Source organism: Lentinus tigrinus (genome assembly GCF_003813185.1).
Source record: "Lentinus tigrinus ALCF2SS1-7 unplaced genomic scaffold L226scaffold_2, whole genome shotgun sequence".
In the NCBI taxonomy this organism is placed as follows: domain Eukaryota; kingdom Fungi; phylum Basidiomycota; class Agaricomycetes; order Polyporales; family Polyporaceae; genus Lentinus; species Lentinus tigrinus.
In genome coordinates, this window is record NW_027137911.1 from 1,466,595 (window position 1) to 1,483,791 (window position 17,197).

General features: G+C 55.7%; 7 protein-coding genes across 7 annotated transcripts; 3 read left to right on the forward strand and 4 right to left on the reverse strand.

Annotated features, from left to right (window-relative positions):
• Positions 1-783: 783 nt before the first annotated feature.
• L226DRAFT_131782 (uncharacterized protein) lies at positions 784-1,427 on the reverse strand. The gene has a single exon (XM_067672267.1). The coding sequence runs from the start codon at positions 1,291-1,293 to the stop codon at positions 937-939; it is 357 nt and encodes a 118-aa protein (XP_067541771.1). The 5' UTR covers positions 1,294-1,427; the 3' UTR covers positions 784-936.
• L226DRAFT_529624 (uncharacterized protein) lies at positions 1,169-2,090 on the reverse strand. Its single transcript, XM_067679656.1, has 5 exons — positions 1,951-2,090; positions 1,848-1,889; positions 1,768-1,790; positions 1,552-1,694; positions 1,169-1,488 (listed from the first exon to the last, which is right to left on the reverse strand). The coding sequence occupies exons 1-5, from the start codon at positions 1,994-1,996 to the stop codon at positions 1,290-1,292; spliced, it is 453 nt and encodes a 150-aa protein (XP_067541772.1). The 5' UTR covers positions 1,997-2,090; the 3' UTR covers positions 1,169-1,289.
• A 133-nt stretch (positions 2,091-2,223) lies between these two features.
• Positions 2,224-4,692, forward strand: L226DRAFT_529626 (ankyrin). Its single transcript, XM_067679657.1, has 7 exons — positions 2,224-2,321; positions 2,380-2,546; positions 2,612-2,833; positions 2,889-2,953; positions 3,006-3,030; positions 3,084-3,166; positions 3,222-4,692. Exons 1-7 carry the CDS (start codon positions 2,276-2,278, stop codon positions 4,354-4,356), a joined length of 1,743 nt encoding a protein of 580 aa, XP_067541773.1. The 5' UTR covers positions 2,224-2,275; the 3' UTR covers positions 4,357-4,692.
• A 446-nt stretch (positions 4,693-5,138) lies between these two features.
• L226DRAFT_529627 (MFS general substrate transporter) lies at positions 5,139-8,149 on the forward strand. Its single transcript, XM_067679658.1, has 11 exons — positions 5,139-5,603; positions 5,681-5,784; positions 5,865-6,040; positions 6,116-6,299; positions 6,354-6,516; positions 6,574-6,672; positions 6,731-6,751; positions 6,803-6,906; positions 6,962-7,563; positions 7,625-7,756; positions 7,819-8,149. The coding sequence occupies exons 1-11, from the start codon at positions 5,290-5,292 to the stop codon at positions 7,921-7,923; spliced, it is 2,004 nt and encodes a 667-aa protein (XP_067541774.1). The 5' UTR covers positions 5,139-5,289; the 3' UTR covers positions 7,924-8,149.
• Positions 7,999-10,734, reverse strand: L226DRAFT_131871 (uncharacterized protein). Its single transcript, XM_067672268.1, has 11 exons — positions 10,577-10,734; positions 10,315-10,523; positions 10,182-10,258; positions 9,943-10,123; positions 9,801-9,892; positions 9,389-9,750; positions 9,042-9,328; positions 8,742-8,984; positions 8,534-8,687; positions 8,280-8,477; positions 7,999-8,220 (listed from the first exon to the last, which is right to left on the reverse strand). The coding sequence occupies exons 1-11, from the start codon at positions 10,692-10,694 to the stop codon at positions 8,081-8,083; spliced, it is 2,061 nt and encodes a 686-aa protein (XP_067541775.1). The 5' UTR covers positions 10,695-10,734; the 3' UTR covers positions 7,999-8,080.
• Positions 10,735-10,836: 102 nt separating this feature from the next.
• Positions 10,837-15,156, forward strand: L226DRAFT_499305 (ubiquitin activating enzyme). Its single transcript, XM_067677709.1, has 15 exons — positions 10,837-11,001; positions 11,054-11,073; positions 11,129-11,194; positions 11,253-11,335; positions 11,386-11,532; positions 11,593-11,699; positions 11,753-11,843; positions 11,899-12,129; positions 12,178-12,913; positions 12,962-13,227; positions 13,282-13,614; positions 13,671-13,860; positions 13,916-14,184; positions 14,242-14,637; positions 14,694-15,156. Exons 1-15 carry the CDS (start codon positions 10,925-10,927, stop codon positions 14,718-14,720), a joined length of 3,039 nt encoding a protein of 1,012 aa, XP_067541776.1. The 5' UTR covers positions 10,837-10,924; the 3' UTR covers positions 14,721-15,156.
• L226DRAFT_131932 (uncharacterized protein) lies at positions 14,889-17,161 on the reverse strand. Its single transcript, XM_067672269.1, has 8 exons — positions 16,925-17,161; positions 16,608-16,868; positions 16,525-16,546; positions 16,353-16,470; positions 15,846-16,296; positions 15,398-15,787; positions 15,282-15,336; positions 14,889-15,225 (listed from the first exon to the last, which is right to left on the reverse strand). The coding sequence occupies exons 2-8, from the start codon at positions 16,836-16,838 to the stop codon at positions 14,921-14,923; spliced, it is 1,572 nt and encodes a 523-aa protein (XP_067541777.1). The 5' UTR covers positions 16,839-16,868; positions 16,925-17,161; the 3' UTR covers positions 14,889-14,920.
• Between the last annotated feature and the right edge of the window lie 36 nt (positions 17,162-17,197).

The following is a 17,197-nucleotide window of genomic DNA, read 5'->3' on the forward strand; positions in this document are numbered from 1 at the left end:
AGTCTAGGCGGAGTCGACAAAAAGGGTCCCGACGAGAAGCGTTTGAGGCAGGAAACCAGCAACATTCAAGCAGCTAGGGCCGTCGTATCAGAGCCTCCGCTTGAAGTGTCTTCTGGACCGGTGGAAGACTCGGCGCCAGTCTCTCAGAAAGCAGTCACAGCGGCACCCTTGGAGGCGGGGATGGCTCGAAAAGAAAAGGAGTGCTGAAGTACATAGACCCGAGAATCGAGATGATCCTGTCTTTGTATCTTTGTCGTCTCATTGTCATCGCGGTACAACCGTCAAGACAACATCGGAGCATATACTGTAATCACCGTCCAAGTCTCTGAAGCGCCCACAAGTCGCGTCCGATCGCGTTGTTGTCGCGTTGTTTGGCCTTGTTTGGCACCCTTTGGCCGGCCTACAATAGGCGCCAAAGTCTGGTAAGTTTTCCTCGTCTTTTTCTCTATGATCTTTCGCGAAGGCGACCTCGGGGGTTCCACAAACTGCCCTGCAAGAGCGGCATCAAGGGTAGAGTGTATGCGGCAGATATCAGGCTCTTGCGATGCAGGTGAGTATCAGCCCTTCGTTCCGTTCGATGATGCCATCTATATTCCCAAACATACGAACGCCCTGTGCGTTGTGAAATGACATACTCTACAACGGTATCTGAGTCTTGTTACGTCGCTGTGTTGCATACGTATCTGGTCGACCTGTACTGACCTCGTCCTTAGACACAGTGAACCCATTCACGACGTTCCTCCCAGGTCTGGAGGAACAGGTACGGGCTGCTGGCAGTGTAGACGCGTGGATCCTAGGAATGCACAAGGTACGTCTAGCTTCTGGCATTCTAACTCCCCTTTCTTCCCAATCCCTGCCCCCCTTGCGCTTGATGACATTCTATTCACACTGTACGAACGCCGATGCTGCGGCGTCGGTGTTTTGAGTAAACATCTTCTACAACGGTATCTGACGCGCTATTCCCGCCAACTTTGGTGTCATGTGTTGTTCTGCTGGGTGTGTGTGCTGATGACAGTTCATCTGCAGATCGCGGTCAAGGTGGACAGATGGATAATGACAGGACTGGCGGCAGGTGAGCTTGAGCCTCGTGGGTACGCAACGTCTGGCCACGTCGTGGCAACTGCGCGTGATTATGATAGCTCTTGTACTCGGGTCTTTGAATGTAACACACCATGCAACATAATAAATACCATTGGACGTACGTCCACAACGCATAATATACAACAGTGAGAGCACATGTAGTAGGGCGCGTGCCTCTATCAAGCCACCGTGTGGTACGGTCTTCGACATCATGCGATTGTGTTGTCTGAGAGTAGCTTCTCATCTTCGAATGCATCTGGCGGGACCTGACCCTGTAGCTGACTGAGAGCACCTTTCAAGATGTACAGGTATGGGCCGGACTTCGCAGGCGGCGGTGTAGTCTGATATGCAACAGGAAGCGCACAGCGGGGACAGTGAAACCTGTACTGCTTCTCATGCCCACCTTGTCTGATTGCGGCATGAAGCATGCTGAGCGGCGTTGCGATACGTGGGACGGACATCAGAACGCACCGCTCAATGAGAATGGGGTCCTTCGGGGTCGCGTTCAGCTTGAAGACCCTTGCCTTGGCCTCAGGCGTGTCCTGGCAGCGAATGACCGTCGCGCCGTCTGTCTGCCTCCGTGGGAGAGCGGTCAGGCTCTTGTCAATGACGAGCTGTCGAGAGTGCGAACGGAACGGACTCGGCGTGAGTTGCGCAGTCACAGAGTGAGGGAAGGCGAGAACGCACAATAAATTCGCCGCAGATGCAGTCTGCGCGGAACAAAATGTGAGCTGGCTAGGCTGGGACGGGGGGAGGACATATCACACAATAGACGCGTAGCGCTGCTGTTGATGATGCGGTGGGGCGCGCTGGATGGCGGAACAAGACCAGTCAGCACAGCGAAAGATGTGGGGACGGTGCGGTGCTCACCATCGGTGGACGAGGAGACAGCGGAGCGGGAGACGACCTTGGGCATCGCGTGTTGCGGTGGTTGCGGAGATGTTGAGTATGAGAAGACAAGGAGCGGATGCCGTGTGTGTCGGAGGCAGGCACAGGGAGCGGTGCAGGAGATGGATGGGCGAAAGAGGGCCGAGCTCAATGACGGCTGCCATTACGTACCGCCATACAGGCACTCACACGTGATCGTTTCTCCTTATTATTGCCCGCTTGGGCTGTGCTTGCTCTCCTGCACTCTCTTGCGCTCCCGCAGTCCCTCCTCGCTCTCCCCCATCCCGTCCTACGCCTGCCCACCGCTATGGCAGAGAAGGACGCTTCCGCCCGCCTTCGCAGGGCCGTACAAGGTGAGTCGTCCCCCACTACCGCTGTAGGCCGACAGTGACCGACGTGTGTCCCCCGCAGAGAACAATCTATTTCTCGTCAAACGTCTGATCAAGAGGACGGACATGCGCAATCCCGATTCGTCTAACAAGCGATATACATCTCTCGCGTGGGCCGCCGTCCTCGGGCACGAGGAGACATTCGAGTTCCTCCTGAGTAGCGGGCATGACGACAACGAGTACAGCAAGGTGCGCACCCTCGACCTTCCCACTGTGGCGTCCATTCACTCCCTGTACGATGTCGCGATTTTTAGGACTCAGAGAATAACACAATACTCATCCTCCTAGCCGGAGCCCGCCCACCACCATCCCTCTCCCCCTCCGCCGGTCCCTCCGAACAAGACTTTCTCGGTGCTACCCTTCGCATGGCTCGCATGTACATCGACCGCTACCCTGACATCCTAGACTGGGCAAATATTGAAGGGAAGACCGCTATCCATGTTGCTGCGCTGAAGGGAAATGAGGAGCTCGTTCGGGTGAGTCTGTGGCGCGCGTTTCCCGTCCCTATCCCTCGTCCTCAGACATGCGCAGATGCTCTTGGATCTGGGCGCCGACTTCGACCTCGCAGATAACGAGGGCAACACACCGCTACATTAGTGAGCATGGCGCCGCCCGTTCCCGAGTGTTGAGAAACTCATTCCGTTTCAGCGCCAGCGCCTGGGGCAATGTCACCGTACGTCCCGCCGCCATCCCTAAAGAGGAAGCCAGCTGACAGATGCCTCTCAGATTGTACAACTGCTAATTGAGCGTGGGTGCCAGTATTCGGCACGAAACAATCAGGGTTTCACCCCCTCGGACTATGCATACTCGTCGGTATTTTTATACCTCCGCGTCCAACCAAGCTTGACGTCTGCGTGTGCACAGGACGAGCACGAGGGACACTCTCCAAGACACCGCTCGAATACAGTTCGAGAACAACAAGAAGGCTCGGCGGAATGTGTTTCAACAGGCCGCAACGAGAGGGAACGAATGGGGAGCCACCGCGAATATGCAAATATATCCGCCATCACCCAAGGACTATCCCTACAGGAGTAACGGCGCTGTCCGCATGCGTAGCGGCTCGGGGACGAGCCACACCACGACAACGTCCAACAGCGGCGATCTGCTGGACAATGCGGCACCAGGGCAATCCTCCTCCAGGTTTTGGTCATCACCGTCACGGCGCCCAGCGCCACTACCTTCAGGGTCGCATTCCCCCGGTCAGCCGTCGGCGAGTTCGACTAGCAGCACATTCGGCTTCTCTGCCTCTCCGATTTCCCAGCCCAATTCCGCCACCCTCCTCCCTCATGCTCACTCAAATCCTGCTTCTGCACTATCCCCGATTGCTACTCGAATGCGAGAACGCGACGCGGATGCGATGGAGAAGTACAAGCTGCGGCAACGTAGCGGGAGCGCCACAACGGCGTCGACAGACAGCCCATCCCAGAACGAGTCTGCATCCCCTCCACCCGCACCTCCTCCCAAGGACAATGACGATATCTCCGCGCTTTCGTCGTTGGTCACAGTTGGCTCAGTAGCACCTCGGCGACGATTACGACCGTCAGCGTCCGCTGCTCAGCTCCGGTCGAATCCACAGCCTCTAACTATCCCTTCCGGCTCATCACAGGAGCCACGAACACGATCCGGTACAAGTCCTGCAATGCTCAAACCGACTCCAACCACGCTCTCATCACCTTCCGGAGAGTCATCTGCCCTACCGACACCAACACAAAACTCGGCAGCTCCTCGGCCAAGTATGACGCGCGCGGGCGGTTCGCAGCCTACCATCCCCGAGAAGGCCTACACAGGCCCTCCGAGCGAGTACGCGCGCTTCCCACCGCCGCCAATGACGGAGGAACCGGAGCGCGTGACGACGCCGACGACTGCGACGGCGTCGTCGCATTCGAGGCGGTTACCCTTCAACTTGCTGTCGTCGCACAAGAACAGCTTGGACTCGCACGTGTCAAGCAGCAGCAGCAGCCATCGGAGAAACGCGTCAGTAAACGCTGTGGTCCGATAGGAATGCGTGCGCGATCGTGCTCGAGCGACGTCCTCGCTTGTGCTGGATCGTGGGGAATGTGGGGTTTATGGGGCCGTGCGGTACCGCTTCTGATCAAGGAGGGCGGATGATTACCGGATCTCACAGAGTCGCACACAACTGTATATTCATCTCGGTTGGAGGGGACAGAGGTCGGATAGGAAGCGGTGGTGTACGAGCTGCATTGCGGTGTAATTTGCTCTGTTGTGCATTGGTCATGTAGTCTTGTTGTGTGTGGGGTCTGGTACAGTATTGGGTATAGTATACGTACGAGTGTGTGTTGAATGACACTGTCCACAGGCTCGCGAAGCCTCCCGTTCTGACTTCTGACCTCGCGAGCTATGCACACCCTTCAGCCCTGCTCTCTAAGGTAAGGACGCGGGGATAGGAGTGTGTGGTATGTACGATAAGCCGCATGAGAGCCTGGACCGTGGATAGGGAGATCGCCCGTCCGAGAACACGATCTTCCTGTCTGAATACGTTATGAATGCTAACGCTGCGCAAGCTTTACTTGGCATTTCTTGGGTGCATACCTTGTACGTGGCCGTTGCCTGCCAAGGGTACCCAAGAGCACGAAGACGCGCAGTCAACGCAATCTGAGGCCTTGAAGAGGTTACTTGCTGTCTAAAAGCACGAGGCAGAGGCAATAGAGGTTGGCACTGCGTTGTGGAGATTGGATCTCGATGAGCCCGGGGGTAGCCGAGTTGCGTAATTAGGACGAAAGAGGCGCGCCTGGCGGACTCGGGGTGCTCAGCACGCGGTCTCGAGGCTCGACGGACGCCTGAACGTGAACGCTCCCGTAGTTCCCCCGCGACATCCCACTTATAGCGGCCACCTCACTCCTGTCTCCTTCTTCTTGTCCAGCACGCCGACATTGTTGGTGTCCCCCATCGCAAGAGTCTAGACGATCTCGTTATGACCTTCCCGACAACAAACGTCGACGCCGATCCGGATCCCACCTCCCAGATTACATGGCCCGGCCGCCAGCAGGACCGCGGCCGCAGGGGATCCAACACGCACGCGAGCATCCTGCGCGAGGAGAGGAGTGGAAGCCGTCCGTCGGTGAACAGGTTGAATGGCAATGGGAAGCAAAAGCCCGCTAGGTCCGCGGTCGCAGAAGAGGCCGCGGACAGCGGCAGCAGCGGGAAGAAGAGGATGTCGACACTCGATTTGGTCTACCTGAGCGTGTCGATGGGAGGGTCGCAGGTGGCATGGACGGTCGAGCTAGGGTGAGATATATGGCGCACCACATATATGCAGGGGCGCAGAATCGTGATGTTGACTGAGCTTTGGGGAATGCTCGCAGATACGGAACACCTTTCTTGCTGGAACTTGGCCTCACTGAGCAGCTCACGAGTCTTGTGTGGCTCGCGGGTCCCATCAGCGGCCTTATTGCCCAGCCGGTCATTGGTGAGTGAAGAACCTCTTCCCTCGCGCTGGCCCCTAGCGGTCCAATGGCGTTATGCGAGCGACTGACTCCGGCGTCGTAGGTGCCATATCAGACGCGTCGACGTCCAAGTACCGCCGCAGGTTTTGGATCGTTCTATCGACGTTCGCCCTCGTCATCTCGACGCTAACTCTTGCGTACTGCCGGGAAATCGCTACCTTCTTCGTCGACCTTCTAGGCAGCAGCGCAGGCAGCTGGGACCCGAAGTACATCAAGGCGGTGAGTGGCCACCTTCTAGCAGAGACGCTTCTAGTGTTCAGTGCTGATTATCGATTCTTCTGTCCCGACCAACAGGTGCAAGATACAGCAATTGGCTTTGCTATCGTGTCTTTCTACGTTCTCGACTTCGCCCTCAATGCCCTCCAAGCCTCGCTTCGGAACCTCCTGCTGGATGTCACCCCGCCTGGCCAACTCAATGCTGCGAACGCGTGGCACAGTCGGATGCTGAATGCCGGGAATATCGTCGGATATGGATTCGGTATGTCTATTGTCTGTGGGCCCAGGAGATGTTCTTACCGATATGTATGGCTAGGATTCTTGCCGCTAGCGAATATGCCCATTCTTCGCCTTCTCGGAGGCTCTCAATTCCGCAAGTTCTGTGTCGTCTGTATGATCATTCTCGCCATCACCGTATGGATCACATGCTGGACGCAAGAGGAACAACCGCGCGAGCAGCTCCGGCTCGAGAAGGGAGGGTGAGGCATTTCTTTGGCTCATCGTGGAGCATGTGTGGATAACCGCTTTAGGAACAGCATGCGGGACATCCTCAAGAACATCTGGACAACCATCGTGACCCTACCTAGGCCGATTCGACGCGTTTGCTACGTGCAGCTCTTTGCCTTTATGGGATGGTGAGCAGGCTTCCAATCTCGGTAGTTGATTGTATCGTAGCTGACGTTGTCGGCGAAGGTTCCCATTCCTATTCTACTCGTGCGTACGGTCGTCTGTCTTCATACGTAGTGATTGAGCGTTCCTTCGTAGAACGACCTACATTGGACAAGTCATGGCGTACGAGATGGGCAAGGAGCCCGATCATGACTACGCTACTCGTACAGGTGCTTTAGCAATGCTCATCTACAGTCTCGGTGAGTTGTGCCCGTCAACCGTCCGTGTTAAATTGAGGTTCTGAACACTTTGCAGTGGCTGTTGCGGCGGGCACGCTCCTCCCTCACTTGACCCGCCGTGATGCGGCCCTACTTGCACACGAGGGCGATGAGGACGAAGATGTTGAGCTGTCCCGCCTCCGCGCACAAGTCCGCGAGTGGCGCGCCGAGGCCGCACGGCGCGGAAAGCCCCTCCGTTTGCCCCTCATGCCGTTCTTCCTACGGAACATCTGGACGGGCGCCCTCCTGCTCTTTACCTTCCTCACGCTCGCGACGTTCTTCGTGACAAAGGTCTGGCAGGCGATCATCCTCGTGTCCCTCGTGGGCATCTGCTGGGCCGTCGCGTGCTGGGCCCCATTCGCGATCATCATGGAATTCCTGAAGGAGCACGAACGGGATACGAACGAGGACGGGGAGGCGATTGCGCGGGAGTGGGCGAGGCGGCCGAGCCACAGTCGGACGCTCTCGACCCCGGCGATGAGGAGAAACAGTCGCGTGGGCGATGCAGAGCGGACGCCGTTGTTGAGGAGGAGGTCATTTGACCAACATAACCCGGATGCGGCGTCTGGGCAGGAGTCGGTTGCGGGTGGCACGATTTTGGGTATTCACAACCTTGCGATCGTCATGCCGCAGTTTGTCGTAAGCTTCTTTCTTCACCCCTGAACGTAGTGTTACGACGCTGAAATTTTGTGGGTCACAGGTCGCTATTGCATCGAGCGTGATCTTCGGCATCGTGGATGCGGATGTTGACAGCGACCCTGCGAACGACGCCGCGCTTTATGGTAAGAATGGTGTCGCGTGGGTGCTGAGGTTTGGCGGTGTCTGCACACTGGTGAGTGACTGTTGCGATATGCTCGTATGTTTTGCCCATATTCACCATGCTCGTCGTCGTAGTTTGGCGCAGTCCTTGCCCGTAGAGTTCCACCCACCCGCACGGAGAAGGAGATACGCAGGCGTCTGGCTGAGCTCAGGGTCCTCAACGAGGAGGGCATGCCGTGAAGCCGCCGCAACCTGGTTGTACATCGCACATCTTTTTTTTGTTTCTGTAGGGGCTTGGATAGGACTCTCGACCGTTTTGATCTAGTACATGTTGTAATATCTCATCTAGCACCGTTTACGACCCCTCATCGACATCCGCTATCCCGCTCTCTGGCCTCTATGTCTGTGTACTGGTACATATTGCAAGTATTGCGTAATCCCAATCTTTGCTGTTTTTGCTTGCGATGTGCCTGCATGGGATGGGTGTGATTGGTACTCCGTCGGGGCCTCCGAAGGACGTTGCGATCGATGTTACAACTAGAAGAATCGCGTTGGTCAGTATGTCGGTCCTGCTACACTCACACAGGAATACTTACCTTCTGGTGCCGAGAGCTTGTAGAACAAGCGCATGGACAAGGCTTCTGTGGTGAGGGATTGGATGGCGGATACACTCCGCAAGTGCTTAGCCAGGCTGGATGCGTCGCCCTTGCCACAGATGAGAGCCACTCTGGATGGGATTTCCTTGAACGCAGAGACCTCCCAGTGGAAGCTGTTGTCTTGGCTCTCTTGTCCTCCTGCAGTGTACACTCAGTTGCGAAGAGGCGAGAGGTAGATAAGGATGGATTCCTACCCTGCTCATAGAAAGGCTCGACTGTTCGGCGGACAAGTGTTCCGTCGTCGTCTTCGATGTCGCACTGGCCGGTGTGTACTAGTACTTGCTTCTCAACCAGGGCGCCTTTAGGCAGTTCGGGGACCACGACGAAGAGGGTAGGGGCATATGCGTCCTGTACACACTCCGGTTAGTGACATCCTGCAAGTAATCGAGTCATTAGACATGCCTCTTCATATTGCGCGCTTGCAGCACGGACTGGGTCGATGTCGTCCTTGTGCACCAGCCAGTATACGATGCCCTGCATGTGGCCTTTCCATCCACCCCCAGAGTTATTCTTCAGCGCCTCAACGACGCGGTGTACGTGTTGGAAGGAGAGGGCGGTTTCGAAGGCGAGAGACTGAGGGGAGGGAAGTGTAAGGCTGCTGGGGATGAGTCCGATCTGACCAGAGATGAAGACGCGCTCGTCTGCCTGCAATACATCAATATTCGCTACGAATTCTAGGGATATGCGATATGCCAGACTTACGACAATAGCCTGCGAGTACGGCCCAATGTTCGCTGGGGCCCAGTAGCTGAGTCCTTGTACGTGCAGTGCCTGTCGCTCGGAAGAGGTGCGTTCGGCGTATGCGATGCAGTCTAGCCGGACACGAAGCGGGGCGGGTAAGTCCACCGCGACGCATGCACGGGCGGGTGGGCTTGTTCCGAAGCAAGTGGCGTATACCGCGTTGACTCGTGCGAAGAGGTCCATGGAGGAAAGGAAGATGTTGATGTTGGCGCAATTTGCGAGAGTGAGCGAATGTTTCGCGAGGCGTGCTAGTTTTTCATACATCCGGAGTGAGTGGAAAGGAGGGTGACTCGGCCAGGATAAAATACCTTTGAGTGTCTCGAAGCATTCGCGAACTTCGTCTTCGATAGTGACTTCCCGGAGTGGCTCACACAGCTCACGCTGAACGTTTGCGACAGATACCCACGGCCCAATCTTATTACTGGACGTGGCAGGGGACGGCGTGGAACTAATCGACCCTGTCATGGTAGGAGTATCGCTGCGTTGAGGCGATAAACCGCTAGCGGCTATGTTGCGGAGGTTAGAAAAGGGTTCCGCGAGCACAGGTGGTATAGCGACATCGAACACGTCGGATACAGATGTCTTGGGTTGGAGAGAGGCCTTCTTGATACGAATGTAGGCGACCGTCGCAAAATCATTATCGGAGTGGACGACTGTCTCTACCTCATCCCTGAGGAATGCGTTCAGTGAGGGGGACAGCGGCCATCACATCATACTTACAGGTTGATTCGGGACTTGAAGAGGGGGCAGTCGAGAGTCAGTGTCTCGTATTCGCCACCCTCGCCGCATATATGCGAACCGTACAGTGCATTCTGGCGATCGGTTGAGCACGCTCACATTCCTGATAGTCGTACGGACGTACCAGTTTCAGCAGCGTGGGCTGCATCTGGGCTAGTGTTTTACCCAGGTGCTTGGTGGTCAGGCCTATGCCGGCGACCTTGATAAGTACGGCTTCCATGCCGGCCTCGATCATCTCGGAGAGCAGCTCCTCTTGGTCTCGTTGCCAAAGGTAGCAGAGCGGAGTCAAGCCTAGTCGTCGACAACTGCATGGATACATTTAAATAAGTGAAAGCGGTGGTCACGAGGTCCGATACCACATACACATGCTCAACGCGAACACGCTGGTAGTTGGAGAGAATGGCCCCGACGGAAACCCCTTGCACATGAGGATGGTTAGTCTGAGTTGATGTCCAAAAATCAGCATGACGCCTAAGAATCACGGCAAAATAAGTACTTTGACAGTCGATAGCAGTTCATACAGATCTTCTGTCTCGTCGCCGGAGACGCCGCCGCTCCGCGCAGGATCGCGTCCACCGTATTCACCACCTTGCTCGACGGCAGCTCCGGATATCACTCTTCTGTAGAGCGGCACGTCTAGTGCACGACCGACAAACTCGATCGCATCTTGCCCGACGGTCTGGTAGAGGTAAGAGTCAAGTTCCTCTATTTTGCACGGGGTCGGACGAGGTCATCGGAGAGCTTGTGTGTGGCCGAACCTTTGCCTTGCTCAGGGCCGAGAGATGCTGCGGCAACGAGTTGGTGCCCATTGCGTGCACAATGCAGGAGGTTGTAGCAGCTGTCCTTGCCGCCGCTGAGCAATGCGACGTATTTCATGACAAACCCGTGTCTGTGTAAGCCTGTGGTCGTTGCAGAGGAAGAGAGCGCACTCGGCTAGATTTGCGGGCAAAGTGATAGCCGCTTATGTCAGACTCGCGTGGATCACGAGCGCGTCTGTATTATATCTGCCCCGCCACAAGCCCAAGGACGCCAATTCCATCTCTTCCCCCCTTCCACCACCTCCCCTTCCTCATCTATCTGTACACGTATCATCTGCTTCACGAATTATGTCTGCCTCAGATGTGCAATCGGCGATGGACGTCGATGAGGCCGCGATTGACGAGGGCCTCTACTCCCGGCAACTGTGAGTCCAGTACAATCAACGACGCGTCCTTCGACTTACCAATCCTACTCAGCTATGTCCTTGGGCACGAAGGTTAGAACGGAAGCATTGAGAGGGATTTAGGGCTACGAGCTGATGGTATCTTCAGCCATGAAGCGGATGGCCGCGTCCAATGTCCTGATTGTCGGCGTGAATGGTCTCGGAGTAGAGATTGGTGGGTGGTTACGCGACTTCGTTCACAGTATACCGGCTGAAATGCATGCTTCATGTAGCAAAGAACGTCGTACTTGCTGGAGTCAAGTCTGTCACCATCTATGACCCCGAGCCAGTGAAGATATCAGATCTGAGCAGTCAGGTATGTCCTTTCGCCTCGCGCCATATTGTTCCTCGTCCAACATTGTGCAGTTCTTCCTGCGCGCAGAAGACGTTGGGAAGTCTCGTGCAGAAGTAACGGTTCCACGACTGGCGGAGCTGAACGCGTATGTTCCCGTCCGGAACCTTGGTGGTCAGGCCGGCCAGGAGATTACTGTGGACTTGATCAAGGGTTTCCAGGTACGTGGTGTTCGCTGAAGGACCCGTGTATCAAATCTAACGATCTAAACTACGTGCCAGGCTGTCGTACTTTGTGGTGTCTCGCTGAAGAAGCAACTGGAGATCAACGATTGGACACACCAGAATGGCGTGCACTTCATCTCCGCAGACACGCGCGGTCTCTTCGCGTAGGCCGTCGTAACTTACTCCTGCGCATTCCCACACTCACCCTACTCCACAGGACGGCGTTTAACGACTTCGGTCCCAAGTTCACCTGCGTCGATCCTACCGGAGAGCAACCGCTTTCGGGTATGATCGTCTCGGTCGACAGGGTATTTGTCTTCCTTTGCTCTGTATGACCCTCGCTCACGTGTCGGATGCTGCCAGGATAGCGAAGGTGTTGTGACCTGCTTGGATGAGACCCGTCATGGTCTCGAGGACGGAGACTTCGTAACGTTCAGCGAGGTGCAGGGTATGGAAGAGCTGAACGGATGCGAGCCACGCAAGATCACCGTCAAGGGACCTTACACTTTCGCCATTGGCGATACCTCCAACTTTGGCGAGTACAAGTCCGGAGGTATCTTTACTCAAGTTAAGATGCCAAAGATCTTGCAATTCGTAAGCATTCCTCTCCATGTCCCGTTGCTCTTGATTGACATTTCGCAGAAATCGTTGCGGGAAACGCTCACTTCGCCCGAGTTCTTCTTCACCGACTTCGCAAAGTTTGACCGGCCAGCAACTCTGCACGTGGGTTTCCAAGCTCTGTCCCAGTTCGAAGAGGAGAACAAGAGGTCACCTCGTCCCCGCAATGCTGAGGATGCTGCTGCTGTAGTTGCTCTGGCGAAGAAGATTGATGCCGATGCCGACGAGAAGATCCTCACCGAGCTCGCCTACCATGCCACTGGCGATCTCGCGCCTATGAACGCTGTCATCGGCGGTTTTGTTGCTCAGGAAGTGCTGAAGGCTGTCTCTGCGAAGTTCCACCCCATGGTCCAGAACATGTACTTCGATTCTCTGGAGTCCCTACCCACCGAGCTTCCCACGGAGCAGGACTGCCAGCCTACCGGTTCGCGCTATGACGGCCAGATCGCCGTCTTTGGCAAGAAGTTCCAAGAGAAGATCGCCAACTTCCGCGAATTTCTTGTCGGCTCTGGTGCTATTGGCTGTGAGATGCTGAAGAACTGGAGTATGATTGGTCTTGCCACTGGTCCCAGAGGCAAGATCTTCGTCACAGACCTTGACACAATCGAGAAGAGCAACTTGAACCGTCAGTTCCTATTCCGACCGAAGGACTTGGGCAAGTTCAAGGCCGAAGTCGCTGCTGCGGCTGTCGTGGACATGAACCCTGACCTCAAGGGCAAGATCGACAGCAAGCAGGATCCCGTTGGTCCTGACACCGAGAGTAAGTCCCACTTCCTGCCTATGGCAGCAGCAGCTGAGCGACAATCAGACGTCTATAACGCCGACTTCTTCGCGAACATCGACGGTGTCACAAACGCGTTGGACAACATCAAGGCGCGTCTGTACATGGACCAGCGTTGCGTCTTCTACCAGAAGCCGCTTCTCGAGTCCGGTACTCTTGGTACCAAGGGCAACACGCAGGTTATTGTTCCCCACATGACAGAGTCGTACTCCTCGTCGCAGGATCCCCCGGAGAAGGAGACTCCCATTTGCACGGTCAAGAACTTCCCCAATCAGATCTCGCACACCATTGAGGTACGTCTGGTCAAGCCGACTTGCCGATACGATATTGTGCTGACACATTAGCAGTGGGCAAGGCAAGAGTTTGACAACCTCTTTGTCAAACCTCCCCAGGCTGTCAACTCTTATCTCTCGGAGCCGAACTTCCTGGAGAACAACCTCAAGTACTCCGGCCAGCAGAAGGAGCAGGTCGAGCAGATTGCGTCGTACCTCGTCACGAACAAGCCGCTCACCTTCGAGGAGTGCATTGTCTGGGCGCGTCTCCAGTTCGAGGAGAAGTATAACAACTCGATCCGCCAGCTCCTTTACAGCTTGCCGAAGGACCATGTTACGAGCACTGGCCAGCCGTTCTGGAGTGGTCCCAAGCGTGCGCCCGAACCGCTTGTCTTCGACTCCAACAACGTGAGTGCTGGAGACGCGGTAGGAGCGAAATGACAGTGATCTGATATCATCTACAGCCGACGCACCTGCAATACATCATTGCTGCTGCAAACCTCCACGCTTACAACTACGGTCTTCGCGGCGAGACCGACCCAGCACTGTTCAAGAAGGTTGCAGATGAGGTCATCGTCCCCGAATTCACGCCCAAGAGCGGCGTCAAGGTGCAGATCAACGACAATGACCCCACTCCGCAAAATGACGGAGGAGGTATGCTGTTGGTTCTTCCTCTCAGGGTGCAGGGGCCCTGACCACAGTCTCGCAGATGGCAGCGACGCAAGCGACTATCTCAAGCAGCTCCCACCACCGTCGTCGCTCGTTGGCTACCGCCTGAACCCCATCGAATTCGAGAAGGACGATGACTCGAACCACCACATTGACTTCATCACCGCTGCATCGAACCTGCGCGCAATGAACTACAGCATTACACCTGCCGACAGGCATACGACCAAGCAGATCGCGGGCAAGATCATCCCCGCCATTGCGACGACGACTTCGCTCGTCACCGGTCTTGTTTGCCTTGAGCTGTACAAGGTATGTCTTCATTGCTTTTCTGGTTCTCGGCATTTGACTAATATCACCTCTTCTCAGCTCATTGACGGCCAGAAGAAACTTGAGGACTACAAGAACGGCTTCGTCAACCTCGCGCTGCCATTCTTCGGGTTCTCAGAACCCGTTGCACCGAAGAAGAGCAAGTACGGTGACACAGAGTGGACGCTCTGGGATCGCTTCGAGTTCAAGAACAACCCGACGCTCAAGGACATCGTGGACTACTTCGAACGCGAGCACAAGCTCGAGATCAGCATGGTCAGCCAGGGCGTCAGCATGCTCTGGAGCTCGTTCATCGGGAAGAAGAAGAGCGAGGAACGGCTGCCGATGAAGTTCAGCAAACTCGTCGAGCACGTCAGCAAGAAGCCGCTCCCGCCGCATACGAAGCACCTCATCGTAGAGGTCATGGTCAGCGATGAGGAAGGCGAGGATGTCGAGGTAAGTTTTAACTTGTGACAGTTTGTCTGCGTGCGGCTACTGACATGGTGGGTAAGGTGCCTTTCATCGTGGTCCATATCTAGGATAAGTGCCGGCGGGTTGCATGGAAGAGAAGCACAGCGTGTACAAGCAGTATTTAGAAGTCCATTCATAGTGTAGCTATAACGACAGCCTTTCGGTCAACACGACGTACGTTGCAATCGAGAATTGGCGGACATACAATCGACGTCCGCTTGACGATGCAGTAGGAGGTATTATTATACAAGGATATTGGTCTCGTTCATTAGGCTATCTCGACGACGTCTGCTTCGTATTCATCCTCTTTGACGTCCTCCTCTTTGCGCTTCGCATTTGACTTGTCCTGTTGCTGCTTGATACGCTTCGTAGCTTGTGCTACTCCCTCCGACGCACTCGACGGTTCGGCGGGGCGTTTCCGAGGAGTACTAACTTTGTGCTCAGTCTTTTGGCTTGGAGTGCGAGAGCCAAAAGGCGATGAAGGTTGGGGATCGTCCTGCTGTGGGGGAGTCGGCTCTTCATTTGACTCGGACTCTGCTTCGCGGAGATACTCCCGCACATAGTCTGCCAGCTCTGGAGTGGATGTTCTGAGTCCTTGGAGGGACAGATTAGGCAAGGATACAACTAACCTGCCGCATGATCGCGGGCTGCGCAAAACCATGCATTCAAAGTTCTCTTCCCGTTCTGTTTACATGAATAGCATAGTCAATGGCCGGAAGTTGGTGTACAAGATGACTTGACGCACCCCGGGTCTTTCAGAAAATTCCTTCCAAGGACCTTGCTTAGAGGGGAAGTCGGACCAACCCTTCAACCTCTCCGCCTTGTACTTGGCCATGGCGTGGAGGTCGTCGTCCGTGACCTTGAAGCCGGCGGTCACGCGGCCCCGGCGCCGCTGGCGGACGACAGTTGGGGCTACACGTGAGGTGCCCTCAACGCTGGGTTCATCGTCAGAGCTTTCTTTCTCTTCCTCGTCTTCTCTGCCATCCTCTTCGTGCATCACGGCGTCCTCTTCGTCACTGGAAGGCGTTGCCGAATGCTCCATATTGTACCGCTTCTTGCCCTGCGCCAATATCCTGTCGGGCAACTCAGCGTTCTGTTGCCAGTGCCTCCTCCACGCGTCGGCGCTGTGATGAGTCTGGGTACGCGTGAGAACTAAGCGAAGGATGTTCAAGTTGCATACTATGCGTACTCACTTGCTTTGCCAGTTCCTCGAAGACTTCAGCCTTGCTCGGGACGTTGGCCTGGAGCACCCGCCAGCGGAGGTAGTGGATGAGGAAGATCTTGTCGTCATCAGTGAACTTGAACCCGTCATCTCCAGATACGCGACGCGGCGGTTTGGGTTTCTTGGAGCCGGAAAAGGGAGGTATGTATGTCTCGGCGTGATACTCATCCACCGGGTCTCCCCGCTTAGACCGTTGGGGCATCGGTGAGGGCTTTGCCGCTTCACCACGGTCGCGGTCCTTACTACGCGGCAAACTGCGAGTCCAGCTCTTCGACTGCTCGCTAGCGTTGCGGGATCGTGCGCCGGAAGGTGCACTATCCGGACTCGTCCCTCTGAACCGGACGTCTGACCTCATCTTGCCGGGGCTGCTCGATAAATAGAGAGGTTTGGCTCTTGGTAGCTGTTGCCGAACATGAGATGGACTGCAGCGTAGAGGGTGGGTCAGCGTTGTCTATGTTAGTTCAGGCGATAGATGTACCCAGTGGCCTGAGAGACGCTATCACGATGAGGATTGAGGGAGCTCGTTATTGCGAGGCCCAGTCCATGAATCTTATTGTACAATTCTTTGTCGTGATCCAGGTAGAAGTCCTTCCAAGCTGACACAAGTACCTTAGCTGATAGCAAGTTACCACACGTTGGAACATACTTACAACTCTGACTGTGGTTATTCACCTTCGCACGTGGATCAGTTATCTGGCCGGAGCCTCTGTGAAACCGAATTTGTGAAACTCACATTGTGCAGCGTCTCGATTGCTTGGCGCGTAGTCAATCCCTGGGCATATCCTTTCTTGAGTGCCTCAATGAGGGTCTGTTCATCCCGTGGGTCCGAGCCTGCGGGCGTACTGCCGCTGCCAGCAGACCTTTTGCTGTCCTGCAAAGCCAAGGCCTTCGCCACAGCGGTAGCGATCTCATCCGCAGCGGTCTGCGAAGATGATCCCTGCGCGAACTGCGGCATCTGAGCCATACCACCCTGAAGCGGAGGTTGTCCCCATTGCTGGCCGCCAGTCATCATCATCTGCGGCCACTGCCCCTGCCATACAAACTGCATACCAGGAGGCTGCTGCTGCGCCTGCGGCATCTGCATGGGCACGCCCTGCCCCTGCACGGGTTGTCCAGGGAAGAACGCCACCGTCGGAACTTGGTTCATCATCCCAGGGACGCCTTGAGCATTTAGAGGATTGAAACTGTTCGGGTTCATATCGTAGTCATGCAAAACTATGGCAGGTGTGTCAGGCGCGACGTGGTGAGTGGATGTTGGCGGCCAGTGGTCGTAGTCACGGCGTAAGTGCAGCTGCGGTCTTAGGCCGGCGTCCGAAGCACAGA

What these genes read in the sequence shown, in the direction of transcription:
- L226DRAFT_131782 (XM_067672267.1), bottom strand. Translation starts at nt 1,293, where the DNA reads ATGATGTCGAAGACCGTACCACACGGTGGCTTGATAGAGGCACGCGCC.
- L226DRAFT_529624 (XM_067679656.1), bottom strand. Translation starts at nt 1,996, where the DNA reads ATGCCCAAGGTCGTCTCCCGCTCCGCTGTCTCCTCGTCCACCGATG. An exon ending in AGCAGCGCTACGCGTCTATT is followed by an intron (nt 1,791 to 1,847) that starts GTGTGATATGTC and finishes TGTTCCGCGCAG; the next exon opens with ACTGCATCTGCGGCGAATTT. An exon ending in GCATCTGCGGCGAATTTATT is followed by an intron (nt 1,695 to 1,767) that starts GTGCGTTCTCGC and finishes CACTCTCGACAG; the next exon opens with CTCGTCATTGACAAGAGCCT.
- L226DRAFT_529626 (XM_067679657.1), top strand. Translation starts at nt 2,276, where the DNA reads ATGGCAGAGAAGGACGCTTCCGCCCGCCTTCGCAGGGCCGTACAAG. An exon ending in ACGACAACGAGTACAGCAAG is followed by an intron (nt 2,547 to 2,611) that starts GTGCGCACCCTC and finishes CGCGATTTTTAG; the next exon opens with GACTCAGAGAATAACACAAT. An exon ending in CCCTCGGACTATGCATACTC is followed by an intron (nt 3,167 to 3,221) that starts GTCGGTATTTTT and finishes GCGTGTGCACAG; the next exon opens with GACGAGCACGAGGGACACTC.
- L226DRAFT_529627 (XM_067679658.1), top strand. Translation starts at nt 5,290, where the DNA reads ATGACCTTCCCGACAACAAACGTCGACGCCGATCCGGATCCCACCTCC. An exon ending in TATCGTCGGATATGGATTCG is followed by an intron (nt 6,300 to 6,353) that starts GTATGTCTATTG and finishes ATGTATGGCTAG; the next exon opens with GATTCTTGCCGCTAGCGAAT. An exon ending in AATGCTCATCTACAGTCTCG is followed by an intron (nt 6,907 to 6,961) that starts GTGAGTTGTGCC and finishes AACACTTTGCAG; the next exon opens with TGGCTGTTGCGGCGGGCACG.
- L226DRAFT_131871 (XM_067672268.1), bottom strand. Translation starts at nt 10,694, where the DNA reads ATGAAATACGTCGCATTGCTCAGCGGCGGCAAGGACAGCTGCTACAAC. An exon ending in AGCCCACGCTGCTGAAACTG is followed by an intron (nt 9,893 to 9,942) that starts GTACGTCCGTAC and finishes ACCGATCGCCAG; the next exon opens with AATGCACTGTACGGTTCGCA. An exon ending in CAAGCTCTCGGCACCAGAAG is followed by an intron (nt 8,221 to 8,279) that starts GTAAGTATTCCT and finishes CGATTCTTCTAG; the next exon opens with TTGTAACATCGATCGCAACG.
- L226DRAFT_499305 (XM_067677709.1), top strand. Translation starts at nt 10,925, where the DNA reads ATGTCTGCCTCAGATGTGCAATCGGCGATGGACGTCGATGAGGCCGCG. An exon ending in CTATGTCCTTGGGCACGAAG is followed by an intron (nt 11,074 to 11,128) that starts GTTAGAACGGAA and finishes TGGTATCTTCAG; the next exon opens with CCATGAAGCGGATGGCCGCG. An exon ending in TCCGCAAAATGACGGAGGAG is followed by an intron (nt 13,861 to 13,915) that starts GTATGCTGTTGG and finishes ACAGTCTCGCAG; the next exon opens with ATGGCAGCGACGCAAGCGAC.
- L226DRAFT_131932 (XM_067672269.1), bottom strand. Translation starts at nt 16,838, where the DNA reads ATGGCTCAGATGCCGCAGTTCGCGCAGGGATCATCTTCGCAGACCGCT. An exon ending in AATTTTCTGAAAGACCCGGG is followed by an intron (nt 15,337 to 15,397) that starts GTGCGTCAAGTC and finishes TCATGTAAACAG; the next exon opens with AACGGGAAGAGAACTTTGAA. An exon ending in AGCCCGCGATCATGCGGCAG is followed by an intron (nt 15,226 to 15,281) that starts GTTAGTTGTATC and finishes CATCCACTCCAG; the next exon opens with AGCTGGCAGACTATGTGCGG.